Genomic DNA, 16,792 nt, shown 5'->3' on the forward strand with positions numbered 1-16,792 from the left:
GAATCGGAGTGAGGCCGGAGTTTGCCGGAGTAGCAATCAATCGAGCGATCGGGTTCCCTTTTCCAAAACGCAATCTCCTCAAACCGCAATCGTGCAATCGAGCTGCTGTCCGTACGGTCGGTATAGGAGATCGATATCTCCATTTCGTCGGTTTGATTTTTTTTTTTTTTCTAATTTTGATGTTTTCTTTATTCTAAGGCTAATTTCGTAATTTTATATGGTTTAATGAATATGAAGGATATGAAGATTAGTAAGGGATATAAGTGATTTAAATTTCCCTTCCAAGGGTAATGGAGATGATGTCTCTTCACAGTTGATAAAAAAATATTATTAATATAAACATTATAAGCACTTTGTATATACTGCTTCCTGACGTTGAGACCAGCAAATAACGAAAATGTTGGGCCAAAAACCTTAAGCGACACTGACATTTTTTATCTTAACTAGAGTACTTAACCAGCAACAATATAAATTAAACAGAGCTATTCTCGCGCTCCAGCATCCAGCCTATCAGAACCATCCACGTCGATGAACGTAAAAGGCAAGCATACGGTCTAGATGCATCCACGTCATCACCATCGTCGCAAAAAAAATCTCAGAGCCAGTAAAAATCAAATTTCTTTAATTAATCAGGCTCGAAGAAATCGTCGACATCCCATGGAGATGCATCGAAATCTCCACACAAATGGAACGAGAAATCTTCCGGTTCGTTATCTTCTTTCCGGTTCGCGACCGGTTCAGTGATTTCGATTTCATCCAGAAACAGAGGCTCCGGAGGAAACTCAGAAACCCAGAAATACTCGCCGGCGAGAGACAACTCCGGCAACGAATACGGATCCTGGAACAGACTCTCTACCGCGGTCGGCTTCACCTCCGCCGCCAGATCGATTGGTTCCGTCTCCAGCTCCGTCCGATACTCCGTTTCCTCTTTGACGTTGAATCGAAGAACAGAGGTCGGAGAACAGAGGCTCTGCTGCTTCACCGAATCGCACCGGGAAACCGTTTTCAGATCGATAACCGGCGGCGTTTCCTCCGGCGAAGGAGGAGGAGGAGGAGTGAGAAAATTAGTCAGAGCGTTGTGACCTTTGAGACGAATCGCGGCTCGGTCGTAAGCGACGGCGGCCTCCTCCGCCGTGGCGAAAGTCCCTAACCAAATCCGAGTCCGCGTCGAGGAATCCCTTATCTCCGCCGCGAAGGACCCCCACCGTCTCTGCCTCACGCCTCTGTACTTTACGGGATTCGTCGACACGTCAGCCTTCCTCTCGACGCGGCCGCCTTTCTCCGCCTTGCATCTAGTTTTCCTCGCCGCCTTGGGTTTGGTTTCGCCGAACCTGATCTCCTCCACGTAACGTTTCACTCTCGGAGTTGGAGAAGCCACCGTAAGGTTGTTGTTGTCGTTTTCGTCGTCGCTAGATGAGTCTGTGGCGAAAGGGTCTGTGTAAGCGATTCGGACCACTCTCGGAGAGCCGTTGGATGGCTTAGCTGCCACGGGTTTGACCGTGCAATGTTCCGTGAACTTTACTCTTCTTGTTCTTCTCTCCATCTTTCTCGCTCGCTCTGTAATAATCCCACCAAAAGAGAGAGAAACTAAAGATTTCTTTTTTAACTGTGATGAATCTACTATAAGAGAGGAAGAGATGAGAGTCAAAATGTTAAAGAAGGGAAGAATCGCCGTTTCTTTGGAAATATATAAGTCATCACATTTATTATTTCCATATTCTCCTTTTACTTTTATGACCATTTTCTTTAATGTGATCTTTTTTTGGAATACTTACTGTTTTTTTTGAAATTGTGTCTTTTTGTATAACTGTAGAGAGATATTAATGCGGGATTAATTTTTTCTCTCTTTCTCTACTTTTTCTTCCGTCTTCTCTCTAGACTATCCCCGCCGTGAATTTCGTTTCCGGCCTGCGGTTTCGGCTATCTTAGCTACCGCCGGTCCGGTTCTGACTCTTCTCTGTTTTCTTTTCTTTCTTTTATTTGCATGTTGTCATCGGCGGACAAGGGACACTTCGGTTCCCTTCCCTTTGTTTTTTTCCGACTCCGGGATGTAGATGTTGTTAACGTCGCCGGATTTTACTTCCAGCATCGCATCAACAGTTCGATGGATGGTTGGCGTTTTGCCTCTGGGGCCGAGCCGTCTCTTCTGCGGTGGTGGTCGCCGGCTTTCGTTGGTCCTTTGGAAGTTTCGCGTTGTGTGGTGTTTCGGTCTAGGGAGTGGTGGTCGGGCTTGGATGAGTTTTCGATTCCTTTAATTGAAGCTCTATGAAGCTCCGGCGTTTGTGTGGGAGAACCCGAATCCTATACTTTTAACATCTGTCGTTGAAAGTGGTTTTGGTGTTCGTGTGAAGTTTCCCGGTGGAATCCGGAGGGTTTGTGATCTGCTTGTGATGCTTGTGACAGTGGCGACTTTCAATCGGAGACGAAGTCGGTGTTTCGTTTTTCTCCGGTGAAGTGAAGACGATTGGTCCCGGCGGTGATTCCAAGCCGCATGCGACGGTGATGCTTTGACCTTCGACACGCGTCCAGTTTGGCCAGTGGTTCAACACGTGGAAGCGGTGTTCGGTGGGTGAGTCACTAGTTGGTGTTGGGCTTCGGAATTGTAATTGGCCTGGTGGGCTTTTATTTTATGTTTTAGAGTTTGGGTCTTGGGCTTTTTGTAAGAAAGTTTTTTTTGGTCTTTTAAGGCTTTTTAATAATATTAAAGACGGCAAAAAGAAAAAATATTAATGCGGGATTCAAACCGGCTTAGCAGTATTCGTAATATAGGAAGTTACTCTTTTTACTCATGAACTAAATCTAAACCGGTTTAGCAGTATTCATAATAACCGGTATTCAAACCGGTTTAGCAGTATTAATGTATTATGGTCCTTGTAGTTTATAAAGCGAAAGAGGGGTTAAACCGGGAATTACAGCGGTATTTCTGTTAGTGAAATTAACGCGGTTCGTGACCCATTGGGGACTCCAAAACGGCTTTCCGCATCTCAGATTGAGACGTCATATCTCCTGACACGTGTTAGTTACAGTATCGAGAGTGGAGCTTTTGTCCTACCTTACTAGCTTGGTCTCCAAGCCATTTTAAGTCTTCCACGCCAATAACTCATGCGCCAGTGTGTGGGACCTTCTCGTGTGAGATAAGTCACGAGGATGTCACTCACAATGACAATGAATTCTAATGGTAATGAATAATGACTAATGAGTCTATTGATGTGTTTTAAAAAAGAGTATAGTAGTATAGTCTCGTCTCAATTTAAAACGTAAATTATTTTTTTTTTTTTGAAACCAATGATCTTTCGCTTGGCGGCCAAGTTCACTGCCACCTTCTAATATTTAATGTCTCTTGTCGGAAACAGGGAAAAGGTAAACTAAATTAGATTTTTGATTTTTAAAATGAGCTTTGACTAGAATTGGTCGGGCAAAACAAATCATTAGAAAAAAAGATTTCATAATCAAATTGATAAAATCTACAAATTACAACTTTACTAAAACAACATCCTACTTACATTTGATTACACGTGTGATTTCAAACTCTTTTGTTTGTTTGGGGTTCTCTTGTACTCTTGGTAAGATCAAAGACAATATAACACAGCCAAACGATTATATGGAACAATAAATTGCATGGCACTCGTTTGGATTCAGGACCATATATAGTCGTAGTTAGGTACTAGTCAGAAAGCACGCCTTTAGAATTAGCAGCATATCGCTTTGTATGTTTTTTTACTACATATAGAAGAAGAAAACTTGGTATTAATTATTCCATTGTCCTCCGTCACATGCCCGTCATTTTCATATACGTTATCACTTTCGTTTCAGTATCTGCAGCAGCACACACGTATGCCCCGACACGTCGATATCAATATCATATTATTAGCAACAAATCTATAAATCATCATGCATAAACCTTATGTAAAAATAAAAGGTAAGTCGATACCCAAACAGAGTCTTGAGGGATTCAATCAACACCATAGTGAAGTAGTTATACGTTTTACTAGATTCACAGCCTTTGATCTACTTTTATGCTTGTCTTGTGCTATATATCTTCTCTTCAAGTCAAATTTTGAAGCCAAAAGATTATAAATATTTTTATTTGATAAATTTAACTAAGTCTAAGCAGACATATTAAAGGTCTAGGATGGGAAGAAGCTCGTATAGCAATATTAGTAAATATTCTTTTTTTTTACCAGAAACCATTTTTTTGCTTTCAACTTTACAATGTCGATCCAATTGTGAAATAATTAAACACTACTAGAATTTTAAAAAATACTGAAGTTGAAAATTACACAAAATTGATTATATGGTTAAAACTCTGGTGTGTATACCAAAATGTATTGATTGGGTTCAAAAATTCAAAATCATCAATTTAGTAAACCCTTAACAAAATTCTCTAAATTTTCAAATCATATCTTCATTAGTAGCCAAACTCAGAACAATTTTCTTTAAAAAATCGATTAAGACACAGGCAAGTATGTAGCTACAACTACAACCAAACGGTCCTTAATATTCTCCCTAACAAACTATTTAGCATTCTTTTACCAAAAAAAAAAACTATTTAGCATTCTTTTACATTTTTTTTTGGGGGAACTGCTGCTGGATTGTATATGGATTGATAACAGTCATAGAGATAATAATACAAAGGAGGGCTCACCGTAGGGCCACCAACACGGCCCGCACGAGGCCCAATACCATATGCAGTGTTAATTTACGCATATACCCTTAAACTCTCAATTAATTCACAACAGAAACCCCAAAAGCCTTACTCTTAGGTTTCCCCACTCACTCAGACTTCGATCCTCCTCTCGTCGACGCCGTCCACAAACATCCGACGTATCCTCGCCGCAAATATCAGCAAAGGTATTGATTATAACTCGTCTCTTTCTCTCTCTCCCCTTCTTTCTGGTTTTTTTCTTCGTTGGTTCTCTGTTTTAGAAAACACAAAGTTTCGAACTTTGTTCTGTGTCTCCTGTCTTTATTAACATAAAGTTTGGAACTTTGTTCTGTCTTGTCTCGATTTAGAGTTGACAAAGAATGGAGTACGTAAACCCTGAAGGTCTTCGGTTAGATGGTCGACGATTCAATGAGGTTATCTTTCCATCTCTATTCCTTTTGTCTTTTGTTAGCAATCTTAACAAGTCAATATCACCCTTATGCTTCGATGATGGTTTTTGTAATAGATGAGGCAAATCGTAGCTGAAGTTGGAGTGGTTTCCAAGGCTGATGGGTAAGTACAGATCTTCATCTCCGTTCTAACTTCTAACTTGGCACTTAGATAAAAAGTCGAACTTTATGTTTATTTTTCTTGTTATTGTTCTTGTCTAGCTCTGCTGTTTTCGAGATGGGTAACACAAAAGTAATAGCAGCTGTTTATGGCCCAAGAGAGGTACTCCCATTCTCTATGATTTGATTATTATGCCCCTTTTTATTGTATGAGTCAGTCGGTGAATTGAAGGTTGTATGTATGTCTTTGCTCCCCTCAGATTCAAAACAAGAGCCAACAAAAGAATGGTCATGCATTGGTATGTATTATGTTCTCTTCTTGGTATAGAGGAGCTTTGTGAATTTTGAAATATGCTTGTGGCTTCTTCTCTCTAGGTGCTTTGTGAGTATAGTATGGCTCATTTTAGTACTGGTGATCGTAGAAGACAGAAAAACGACAGGTTTTACACACTCACCTACTCCCCTTTTGTTCTTGTAAATAGTCATAAAACTTGAATGGTTGTGTGTTATGGTATGGTCAGGCGATCAACAGAGCTATCTCTTGTCATCCGTCAGACAATGGAAGCTTGCATATTAACCGAACTGTTGCCTCATTCTCAGGTTTGCCTTCAATATTCACGCTATGAGTCTGTAGCCAATCGGATTGAGACTTGATTGATGGATTGTTTCTTCGTATGCAGATTGACATTTTCCTTCAGGTCCTACAAGCTGATGGAGGTTAGCTGTGAATGTGAACCCTCTTTGTTTCTTCAATCTATGGATCTGTTGTTAAATGTTTATGTTGTGTAATAATCAGGAACAAGATCAGCTTGTATCAATGCTGCGACGCTAGCTCTCGCAGACGCTGGGATTCCGATGCGTGATCTCGCTGTATCCTGCAGTGCTGGATACTTGAACAGTACTCCACTTCTTGATCTCAACTATGTCGAAGATAGCGCTGGAGGAGCTGATGTAACTGTCGGCATTCTACCTAAACTAGACAAAGTCACACTCCTTCAGGTATCATCTTCTATCTTCTTCTCTTTACATCCGCAACCAAAAAATTTGATTTGCTGAGTGTTTATGTTGAAAATGTGTAGATGGATGCAAAGTTACCGATGGAAACATTTGAAACGGTGTTTGCGTTGGCTTCCGAAGGCTGCAAGGCGATTGCAGAGAGAGTACGCGAGGTACTTCAAGAAAACACCAAACAGCTAGAGTATCGTCGTGCTTCATAAACTTCAGAGCTAATGTACCAAAAGATTTTTGTCAATGAGTTTGTTAAATGTTGCTTCTAACTTTCCCAAACTCAAAAGTTAGTAATGCAAAAGACATGCTGTTTTTGGTTAATATGCGAATCTGAAAGCTTAGATTAATGTTTCATATATTCATTCATACACTAGCCCATTGCCAAGAGAAAAAAACATAGGCTTTTTGTCACACTACAGCACCAGGACCGGTCTAAGAAATTACCGGTTTACAAACTTCTAAAATGAGGAAGAAACATAGGCAATGAAACTAGAAAGAAGGATGATGATGATTCTGCTTTTTTTCCGATATTGCAGTACAAAAAAACTGCAGAGACCTTTGCAAATGGGAGGAATAAGCATATAATGATATTCTTTCTTCAAGGATGGCTGATTCCAAAAGAGAGACGAGAATAATCAGAATCCTTTGCTCTGTAGTTCAAGTTGATCAAAGCAGAAACTGGATTTAACAGCGGTTAACATGAGCTTGCCGGTCCATTCTTCTCCTGGCTTCAAAGTGATTGGTCTCTCTAGTGCTGCACCATCCACACAAAGCATGTTTTTGTACTCATCATCCCCAAAATCCGCCATGGTTTTCGATTTCTTCTCCCATGGATTCCATACCACTGCATCATCATCACAATTCATGAGACCATACCAACAAAAACAGGCAGTAATGAAGAAACGAGATTTCATTACCTGTATCTGGAAGGCCTTCTTTTCCAATAACATATGTTCTTTTCCGTTCATGGTCAAGAACTGCTACCACTTTGGGAGATCTAAGGTAAGTCCTGTCCATCTGTAACCATTCTGATATGAGTTTATAACCGAAAATAACTTTGTTAACGAGCCATGATACTTACCTCAGATTCAAAGGTTATAGCGTCGCCTTGTTCAGTCAAAAGCTCTCTTTTGCTGAGGTTGTCCAAGTAGTCCAATGTCTCTAACCCTTCAACCCTCACTTCACTGTCAAAACCAAAAAAAAAATGATGAATGATTCACCAAAAACACACAGAATCTTCTGATGATGTCTTGTGTAATGAGGAGAAGAAAGTAGCGTACCTGATATCAGAGACAGCGAGGTAAGTATGATAAGCGAAAGAGAAACTAAAGGGCTTGCCATTGATGTTTCTAACACGAGAAATCAATGTCAAGTCTCCATCTAAGGCAAGTGAAACCCGAAGACGGAACTCAAAGCTGTGAGGCCATAGCTTCAAGTCGTCTTCAGAAGGTTTAAGAAGAAGATCAACAAATGATTTTCCAAAGGAGGAGGAGGATTCGTTAGTGGGAAGAGGAGGAGGAGGAGGAGGTGGGTTGTCATCGATAACCCAGATTTTGTTCCTTGCAAACCCATGTTGATCCAGTAACCCACAATCTCCAAACTGAGGATAACAAATCTGGATCCCTCCCCGCATTGATTTTGGGTGTTTGAATATAGCCTAACACACAATTTTTACATTTGTTTTTTCTTTAAAAATGAGATCTTTATGCTTCTTCTTCTTTCTATGATGGGTTTATGGGTACAATTAAATTATAGATTACCTTGTTGCTAGTGAAAAGGAGCTCTTCGCCTTTGTCATTCCTCCACGAAATCACTTGTCCTCCGTGTAAACTAATCTGCAAAATCAAACCCCCCACAACACATTAATTGAAAGGTTCTCATTTGAGAGAGAGAGAGAGAGATAAGATTAGAAGAAGAAAAGTTGAAACCTTTGCAGAAGCGCCGTGCGGATTACGAAGAAGGACTTGGTCAATGCCGTTCCAATCTTTGGTTATCTCAGTAGCTGCTGCTTTATCATCCCACTCTGCTGCGTAATGACCCATTCCTTCTTCTTCTTCTTCTTCTTCTTCTCTCTCTCGCTCAGAAAAGTTTCAACCTTTACTTTGTTCTAAATTTGAAAATCCCAAAGAACTTTTCCGACAAGTTGTGTCTGAATCCACAGCCCAAAGAAAGGAGCAAGACGACAAAATAGCTTTTTATTTCTCTCTCACAGAAAACTCATGACCACGACTGTGATTAGATCTGGAAATCTACTGTGTTTGGTCTCATTAAGTCCTCTCCACTCAAAGCAAAAAAAAATAAAAATTTAAAAAAAGGATAGAGAGAAGAAGAAGGCAACAACACCTGGCGATAGAAGGAGCAAAACACCTACTCTTATCAGTAATTATCACCACCACCACTGGTTAATATTTTCTCTTTTATATTATATAATAAAATGGGATAATGTAAATAATTTTTCCGGGTTTAGCTTTCTATGGTAAAGAGCAAAATAAAGAAAAAAAACAAGTTTGAGGATAGTCAGAAAGACTTGTATGGAAAAAGATAAAAAAACAAGTTTGAGGATAGTCAGAAAGACTTGTATGGAAAAAGATAAGAGAAGAGATAGAGAGAGATGTATGATGGGGTTTACAGAAATCTTCAGGAGGAGGCTGCGTGCATTGCTTCACATAGACATTGTGGAAACAGACCTGAACTTTCCTCATTACCTACATAGAAGAAGTCGTTTATTATTAAATTGAGTATTATTATAACAGTATTAAACACCATTTATGTGTGTTAATAATGTGTCCAGCCTGTCTTTTAATTGAATAGGGGTTAGAGGAGACGAATGATACCATAATTAGCGGACCAGATTCTTTGTTTCACGCACACGAGGATAGTCAGAGCATTAGCAACAAACCAAAAACTATTGATCTTTTCTCTAGCTAGCAACAGTCGATGACACCGTACCACGTGTGCGGTATCTAATCACCCCGTCAGTTCTATTTGTAATTATTTGAGTCTGTTTTGGCTTGAAAGATTTTTTTTTTAATTCCTCAAATGGAGAATGAGGTCTCTGTTTCAATCAAAACACGAACAAAACGCATGGCCCATATGGAGAGCAAGGTCTGTTTCAATCCTAATAAGTAGATTGTTAAATTACTCTTATCCAAAGTGATATGACCTACTTCGTAATGCATGTTATGTTTTTTTTGTTTTGTTTCAAAATGAATGTTTTATTTTCATGTTTATATAAAAAAAACAAAATGTCGTAATCGTCCTTCACAAAGCTAATAGTAACTTTGTATTCTCTCCATTTTCCAAAGAGTGTTATTTAACATTTTTACACAAATTAAATAAATAATTTAAATGTATTTATGTTTTTATTAACTAATTATTTAATTATTCATATTTGAAATATATTTTTATTATAAAATAATACATTTTATTATTAATATAAGTTTATAATATGTATAAATTGCATTTAAATGGTAACTTAATTTCTTATGTAACAACAAAAAAATTTAAACATTTTAATGCTTGATGTAATAATTGAAATTTTGAATATGTGTTACACAGATTGTGTAATGGTTGCAATTCCCATTGGGCTCTCTCTGGTAGGTTCCAACCCTATCTTCCTTACATTAGCAATGAGCCTCGTCCACTAGAGAGAGATAAGTTCTTACATTGCATATAGAAGAACCAGCTTTACTATTTAATATTGCACATTATTTTTTGCTCTTTCACAACTTCGTTCATAATACAAATCAAACCCTAACAATCTCACTGAAAAGTCATTTACTAAAACCATGCCAAGAGTAAGCTTCAAGGCATGTACATCCTTCTTAAACGTCCCCTCGTTCTAGATAAAGTTTTTTTTTTTTTCTTAGAACCTTAACAGACTCTTTATAAGCTCTCTAGTCTTCGTCGAGCCTTACATAAGAAAGAAAAAGAGTTTGGTTAGAGAGAAAAAGACAACAAGCAGCAAAGATTAAGAAACTGGTCACTGAGGAGGAGGATCTGTAGACCTTTTGATGGTAAGCTCAGCTCTGAGATGGAGTATGCCATTGATGAAGTAAAGACTATCCTCTGCAATAAAAGACGTCCATGGAATCCCAAACAAGTTCCTGTACCCAACTGCTTTCCCTCCTGTGAACGTGTAGTTCCCTTTGTACTTGCTTATGAACTCCTCTGTTGGCTTTGATCTCGCGGAGAACTCGTAGTCCACTCCGAAACTCACCGACCCTTTCTCCTGCATCCCTAGGAACAGCCCGAAGCAGTGGAACGAGCTCTGCTGGTCCATGTTACAATGCGCTGAGAGGAAAAAGCCTTGACCGCCCAAGTGAAAGGCCTGTGAATAGACTCTCCCCGAGGGGAACAACCCGGCGCATTCTTCTCTTTTCAGGTCGAGGTAGACCACGCACTGCGGCCTAGGAAGCTCGAACTCGACGACTTTCACGGGTCTGTATTTGTAAGCTCTCTCAATGAGGCGTCGGTTCACGGAGGCTGACTCTTCCGCAGCTAGGCTACGTTGCCTGTGTGGGGCTTCCGCCTTGAAGAAGAGAGCTTCTAGAACGAGCTTTGATGCTATCTCGTGGTCGAAGTCACTGCAAGTCAGCACCTTCTTCAGCTTTCTGCATGTCATGAATGGGAAGCGGATAGAGAGTGCGAGGCGTGACCCGAGAACCTCTCTTCGCTCCTCCAGCACAGGGTACTGCGCCCTTGCCCATTTCAAGATGAAATCATAAACTGCATCCTCTGATGCAATCTGGAGATCGTCGCTTGATAAGATTGCCTCGATTCCTGCTAATGGTAAAGACATAACCTCCTCCTGAAACCTGTAAACAAGAGTAACCATGGCCTCTAAGAATAAACCCACTCATCATCTTGTACATACAAAGTGTTATGCCGTTTTGGGGTCTTACTTGGTAATGTCCTTGTAGCGGGCAGCAAGGAACTGTTTTGCAGCATCGGTTAAAGGCTGAACAGCTTTAGCCATTAGAACACTAGAAGGAAGCTCGAGATAGAGCAGCGCAGACTCGGGAGTCATAGGCATATTGCGGAGAAGTCTGCTGCAGTACCTCATGCAAGAGGCAACTTCGAATTTATCAGCAGCCATCAGCACATCTAGCAAAGCAGGTGCTGTGGCGACAGATACCACATTGCTATACATGAAGTTTAAAAGCTCCATCAAAGCAGCTTCCTCTGCCATACACACAAAAGTAAGGTAAGCATGTAAATGAAAGCCATCTATTCACACAACAAATTAACACACGTAACATATCTGTGTCTAGTCCTCTTTAAGACATAAAGCTAGGGGCAAACTAAAATCACACTCAGATATGTTGGCATGAATGAAAAGGCATACCTGATGCATTGATTCGGAGAGTGACATGCCTTTGCTCAGATTCCCTCATGCCATTGGAGAACAACTACAACCATTTTCAAAAGAAACAAAAGTGAGACATGGACAAGAGACTACTACCACCATCAAAATTGATTTTACCTTGTAAAAGAAAGGGCTTTTGGCAGCTAAGATAGGAGAGCTAATATGAAGTTCAATAACCCTAACAACTTTAGAACAATCCATCCCCCAGCTTGGCTCACTAGTTGTATCCTCTTCATCACCTAACAAAACACCAAAACCCCATAAGCTAAGCTCTAACTTCATCTTCTTCTTCTTTCTAACAAATACTAGATCAAAAAAAGGACGTAGCTTTCTTTAGTACTACTACCTGATAAAGCCTCTTCAATCATTGCCTCACCTTCATCATCAAGATTATCACCACCAGGACACCCATCCATATCAGGCTGCTCATCCGTCAATATCTGCTCCTCAGGACACGCCACAATGTCCGAAATAGTCACTGCAAAAAAAAAAACACAAACGTTAAGAGAGATTGTATATAAGAAAAAAAAAAGGCTTCTCCTTTTGGAAGAAAAGGGCAAAAGGGTAAATATATAACCAGATTCCTTTTTGATATCTTCTCTTCTCCTCTTGCGATGGCGAGCCCAATCGGCGATGCTCGTGCAGCACCCTTCGACGTCGGACCTGGAATCGGAGGGTCCTCCGCCCATGATCTCGATCCGGAGCAATCGATCGGAGAAGTTGCTGTCGTTGAAAGCGAATCCGAAGTCTCCTTCGGGGGAGGAGCCGTGACGGGAGAACTCGGAATCCATCTGGGTTTTCGGGTCGAAGAGATCCGTGTTTTCTCCACCTCTCATACCCTATCTAACAGAGGAATCCGTGAGAGGGTGAGAGATGAAATGAAGAAACTTGTTGATCGTAGACCAAGTTAGAGAGAGAGAGAAAGAGCTGAAAAGGGCTTTCAGGTGAGAGAGACGAGAGGAAGAGACTATTCTATATACAGTCTGTCGCCTATCTTATCTATCTACTAACCGGTTCGGTTATTTAACTATACCGATCTCCGGTTTTCTCTTTTGAGTCTTGATTTTTTGAAATGTTGATATAGAAATTTGAATTTTGTATAGGTGTCAGATACTAAACTAAAGTATATAAAAGTTAAGGAACCTAAAACCTATAACTATAAGCTATACGGTAAACAAAACCAAACATACAAACAAAATTGGGTCACTTGCATAAAATGGATGATGGATTACAAAATGGTTTTATAGAGTTTATAGAACAATTTAGAGCTCAAGTAACTCACATCTACATTTTAAATTTTTGATGTACTCTCTCTCTCTCACATCAAAGTCAACTATAAATAATCTTTAAAGATAAGAGAGTATCAGGTGTCTGGAGGAGCGTGTTCTTTTTCTATTTTATAGGAATTGGTTAGAATACTGTTGTTGGTTTAGGCATGTTCGGTTTTAGCTGAGTGGGCTTGGAGGATGGACATATGAAGCTTGGGCTGCATGAGGTTATTTTTAACATGAGTCCATAGATATCCTAACTCAAATTTAGAATGGAGAACTCCAACAAACCAAGTTTGACTTTGAAGTCAATGAAAACTTGTGGTGGTAAAGGTTTGGTGAAGATGTATACAACAAGTTGTAGATGAGCTGGAGTGTTTGGTTGTGATGAGATCTATAGCAACTACTTCTAGTATATAGTGGTAACTAAATCTCCAAAATGTTTTAGAGCAACTATGAAGAGTCGGATTAGCACCTAGATATATAAAGAGATTGTCACATGAAAGCAGAGTTGTATGAGAAGAACATCAAATCTGATGTCTTATCATGGTTTGGTATTTTAGGTCTCTCTGATTTAATGGATCAGAGTAATATACCAATTCAAATTTAAACAGATTATCGAAGCTATTTAAACTGAATAAATGACCATTAGAAAAATTTGTAAAATGCGACAACAAAGACTATTTTAAACAGCTGTTGTCCATTACCTGTAAACCTAACACTGCCAAACCTGACAGATCCCATCACCAAACTAGGTCCAGTTTCAATTCAATTCAATTCAAGTACAAAAACATAAAATCTTAAAACAAGTTACAAGTATCTTCAATGAATACACCTTAAAAAATTCATTATTAATAGTTGCAGTAAGATAAAAGTTTAATTTTATCCACCAGGAACAGCAACAAGACAAACTCCAGTTTCAGTACAGTACAATGAGATACTGTGGACGTTAATATGGATTCGACTTACTATATTAAAAACTATATGGGCCTCTTTTGAGAAATCAATGATTAATGAAGTACCAAATTGTAAATAACAATACTTTTCTTCAACCTCAAAGCCATTTCTCTGTGCAAAAACAAACCCAAAAGGCCAACACTTTCACATACATCTATGGAGCGATCTCGAGCCTTGGTTCGAAGCAGAATCCAGTAAAGAGCTGAAGAGGGAACTTCTTGGAGACAGGACACTTCTGAGACCACTTCCAACACTTTAAGTTCATGTCGAAAGTCAAAAGCGCAGGAGATCCATAGCTCTGAACGTAAACCATATCATCACTGCCACTACTAGCAAAAACATCATCCAACTCACCGAAGCCTTGGAAGAATCTCTGAGGCATTCTCGCCACTTCTTGCCACTCTTTGCCTCCTCCTCCTTTCAGAACCCAAACACCAATCCCTTTGATGATGTCTGGTCTATCGTGTTTCCCTATCCCTCCAACGACCACAAGCTTCTCCTTCAGGTTCATCAACCTTCCACAGGTTAAAGAACACGGCATTGGTATAAAACTCCTCATCAAGACTCCGCTAGAGGATGATGTGGACGATAGTTCCAAAGCAACCAAGCCGTGGCGATGATCAGAGCCTCCGGTTGAGTAAATCAAGAAATACAGAACATTGTCGCAGATCACACTCTCGTCTCCTCCTCTCCATCCGGTTAAGACATCGGTTACACGTGTCGTCCAAGTCATTGTCTCGGAGCTGTAGAGATGAACAGAGAGATCCCACTGGAAGAAGTCCCCCGGAACTTGCTTTGACTTCACTATCGAAACAGAGTAACTCTGTTTTGCTCTGTTTACAGAGGTAGACAATGCGGTGTAGTCTGTTGATCTGTGACCGGGCGGTTCGGTGAGCTTCCTCCAATGTTTGGTTATCGGGTTTGAGACATAGATCTTGTTTCTGCAGTCATTATCCATGAAACAAACCAACCCACAAGAGGAAGCAACGAACCAGTTCGAAGTCTCGATGCATGGGAGATCGAAGCTGTACCATTTTCTGATAACCGGGTCGTAAGCATAACCGGATGGGTCGTCCGTGCTAGTGAACATGAAGTACCAAGGACTCTGAGGAACAGAGCTGTTGTTGTTGGAGAAGTTGGATAAGAATCTTTGAGAAGATACAATCTCGTTCCATCTTTTGCAGACGGTGCCAGCTCTGAAGATGCTTGCGATGGGGAGAAAGGTGAGGATTCTTTCTAATAAATCGTTTGGGAGAAGAGAATCCATTGGAAAGGTTTGGACTTTGGTCTCATCTTGGCTCTGCTCATCAGAGTATGATTCAGCTTCAGGGACATGTGTGGTAATGTAGTTGTACGGATAAGTGGTCCAAGACGTTTCTGCTTCCATCTTTAAAGCCACTGAAAACAATACATATTATTATATCAGTAAATTTTTTAAAACTTCTTACACTGAAAACCATAACAATGAATCCATTAGCAAAAGAACATTAAATAAATAAATAACAAAAGATATGTTCAAAGCTTGAAGTCTCAACAAAAGGAACAACATAGATTCAATAATCAACACACAGCCTCTTCAAGTCAGATTCATTACACAACACGGAGCTTCATCAAGTCAGATTCATTACACAACAAAATCACTTGAAGTCAGATTCATTACACAACAAAGAGCATCTCCAAGTCAGATTTATTACACAACAGAAAGCAAAAAAAAAACAAAAATATAGTTTAGAACCAGATTTGCTTTATGAGACACATATGCATAGCCAAAAAAAATCGAAAATGCATTAGAGAAATAATATTTAGACTTAGTCCAGTAATGCAATACATGTTTTCAGACAGACCAAAAGATAAGTAAACCAGGAGAAAGCTTGTGTCATCCTTTCAACGTCAAGGGCTTTAACTTTGATGACAATTAATACAAAGATTATTAGATATTAGGTAAAGCGGTTGGTTACATGCATATGAAATTAGGCTACAAGCTTACATCTATCGAACATCTGGTAACAGCATAAATACATCATTAAAATACCAAAAACCCATCATCAATCAAAGATAACGAACACGGAAGAGCTCAATGAACCATCCAAACATTAAAGAAGTAGAAAGTGACAGTGAGATCAAAGAGAAACACATCTCGATTTTCATTACATACCTTCGAACCGAGGGACCTCGTGGGGTCTCTGAATCTTTAGAATTCTCGAGACTCAAAACCGATAAAGATTTGCGAGTGGAAATGCCGGTTTTGTGGATGTTGGTTACTGAAAAGATGATATTTTTTCCTGAGAAATGAAATGGGGCTGTCGGGATTTCAGATTTGTCGTGTAAGAAAGATGAAATGGGTTCATCAGTGAGACAAGGACTAAGAGGTACAGATTGAGAAATTTTCTGGTTTAATAGATAGAAGAAGAGACGTTTCGGTTTCGATTATATAAATATGAATCATGAAACGGACAATGAGAGGAAGGATGACAAGAGAGAGAGAGAGAGAGAGAGAGAGAGAGAGAGAGAGAGCAAACGCGAGGAAGAAAGAAGAAGAATAAGACGACGACGTTTGCTCTTTGCTTCTTTTTTATTTTCTTCGTGAATACAACAAAACATAAAACAGCGAAAATAATAATCTCAACACCAATAATAATGCTGTCTTACTCATCAACCTCTATGTTTATTTATTTTAAAACAACAGTAGCAATAAACTAATCAAAAAAATACTAAAAGAAAAACAAATCAAAATGTTTTTTTCTTTTCGTTTCTTATTTCATTTGGTAATTATACTTTGCTTTTCAAACACTGAAAGGTGTCTGTCTCTTTACTTTCCTTAGCCTAGACTTCTCTCAGTTTCCGAGTGGCCCTCCCTGCCCTTTACCTAACCTAATACACTCACTCCATCACTATACAACAACAAACTAAAAACCAATACACAAATTTGCATGTACAAGCAGAAAATCCCAATAAAAATATTATATGCAACTTAAAA

The 16,792-nt window shown here is 39.5% G+C and overlaps 5 protein-coding genes across 12 annotated transcripts; 1 reads left to right on the top strand and 4 right to left on the bottom strand.

Annotated features, from left to right (window-relative positions):
• Positions 1 to 313: 313 nt before the first annotated feature.
• LOC108817870 (ethylene-responsive transcription factor CRF6-like) lies at positions 314 to 1,692 on the bottom strand. Its single transcript, XM_018590691.2, has one exon. It carries the CDS (start codon positions 1,541 to 1,543, stop codon positions 626 to 628), a length of 918 nt encoding a protein of 305 aa, XP_018446193.2. The 5' UTR covers positions 1,544 to 1,692; the 3' UTR covers positions 314 to 625.
• A 3,032-nt stretch (positions 1,693 to 4,724) lies between these two features.
• Positions 4,725 to 6,543, top strand: LOC108817872 (exosome complex component RRP41 homolog). The gene is made up of 10 exons (XM_018590694.2): positions 4,725 to 4,851; positions 5,014 to 5,079; positions 5,172 to 5,218; positions 5,317 to 5,377; positions 5,475 to 5,513; positions 5,590 to 5,654; positions 5,736 to 5,814; positions 5,895 to 5,931; positions 6,011 to 6,213; positions 6,294 to 6,543. The coding sequence occupies exons 2-10, from the start codon at positions 5,026 to 5,028 to the stop codon at positions 6,429 to 6,431; spliced, it is 723 nt and encodes a 240-aa protein (XP_018446196.1). The 5' UTR covers positions 4,725 to 4,851; positions 5,014 to 5,025; the 3' UTR covers positions 6,432 to 6,543.
• A 175-nt stretch (positions 6,544 to 6,718) lies between these two features.
• On the bottom strand, positions 6,719 to 9,175 carry LOC108817871 (putative glucose-6-phosphate 1-epimerase). The gene is made up of 7 exons (XM_018590693.2): positions 9,057 to 9,175; positions 8,151 to 8,927; positions 7,983 to 8,057; positions 7,503 to 7,879; positions 7,304 to 7,406; positions 7,140 to 7,239; positions 6,719 to 7,066 (listed from the first exon to the last, which is right to left on the bottom strand). The coding sequence occupies exons 2-7, from the start codon at positions 8,262 to 8,264 to the stop codon at positions 6,858 to 6,860; spliced, it is 978 nt and encodes a 325-aa protein (XP_018446195.1). The 5' UTR covers positions 8,265 to 8,927; positions 9,057 to 9,175; the 3' UTR covers positions 6,719 to 6,857.
• Positions 9,176 to 9,895: 720 nt separating this feature from the next.
• LOC108817848 (BTB/POZ domain-containing protein POB1) lies at positions 9,896 to 12,563 on the bottom strand. 3 transcript variants are annotated; one of them, XM_018590665.2, is made up of 7 exons: positions 12,168 to 12,562; positions 11,934 to 12,068; positions 11,708 to 11,829; positions 11,570 to 11,633; positions 11,127 to 11,406; positions 10,230 to 11,039; positions 9,896 to 10,134 (listed from the first exon to the last, which is right to left on the bottom strand). In XM_018590665.2, exons 1-7 carry the CDS (start codon positions 12,424 to 12,426, stop codon positions 10,119 to 10,121), a joined length of 1,686 nt encoding a protein of 561 aa, XP_018446167.1. In that variant the 5' UTR covers positions 12,427 to 12,562; the 3' UTR covers positions 9,896 to 10,118. The 3 variants fall into 3 exon arrangements, with proteins under 3 accessions (XP_018446167.1, XP_018446165.1, XP_018446166.1); XM_018590663.2 differs by having other exon boundaries at positions 9,896 to 11,039; positions 12,168 to 12,563; XM_018590664.2 differs by having other exon boundaries at positions 9,896 to 11,039; positions 11,937 to 12,068.
• A 1,038-nt stretch (positions 12,564 to 13,601) lies between these two features.
• Positions 13,602 to 15,900, bottom strand: LOC108814537 (F-box/kelch-repeat protein At3g61590). 6 transcript variants are annotated; one of them, XM_056990319.1, is made up of 2 exons: positions 15,644 to 15,900; positions 13,602 to 15,213 (listed from the first exon to the last, which is right to left on the bottom strand). In XM_056990319.1, the coding sequence occupies exons 1-2, from the start codon at positions 15,693 to 15,695 to the stop codon at positions 13,970 to 13,972; spliced, it is 1,296 nt and encodes a 431-aa protein (XP_056846299.1). In that variant the 5' UTR covers positions 15,696 to 15,900; the 3' UTR covers positions 13,602 to 13,969. The 6 variants fall into 6 exon arrangements, with proteins under 6 accessions (XP_056846299.1, XP_056846302.1, XP_056846301.1 ...); XM_056990322.1 differs by having other exon boundaries at positions 15,660 to 15,894; XM_056990321.1 differs by lacking the exon at positions 15,644 to 15,900 and adding an exon at positions 15,444 to 15,635.
• Between the last annotated feature and the right edge of the window lie 892 nt (positions 15,901 to 16,792).

The sequence above is a fragment of the Raphanus sativus genome, chromosome 7, assembly GCF_000801105.2.
Source record: "Raphanus sativus cultivar WK10039 chromosome 7, ASM80110v3, whole genome shotgun sequence".
NCBI lineage: Eukaryota > Viridiplantae > Streptophyta > Magnoliopsida > Brassicales > Brassicaceae > Raphanus > Raphanus sativus.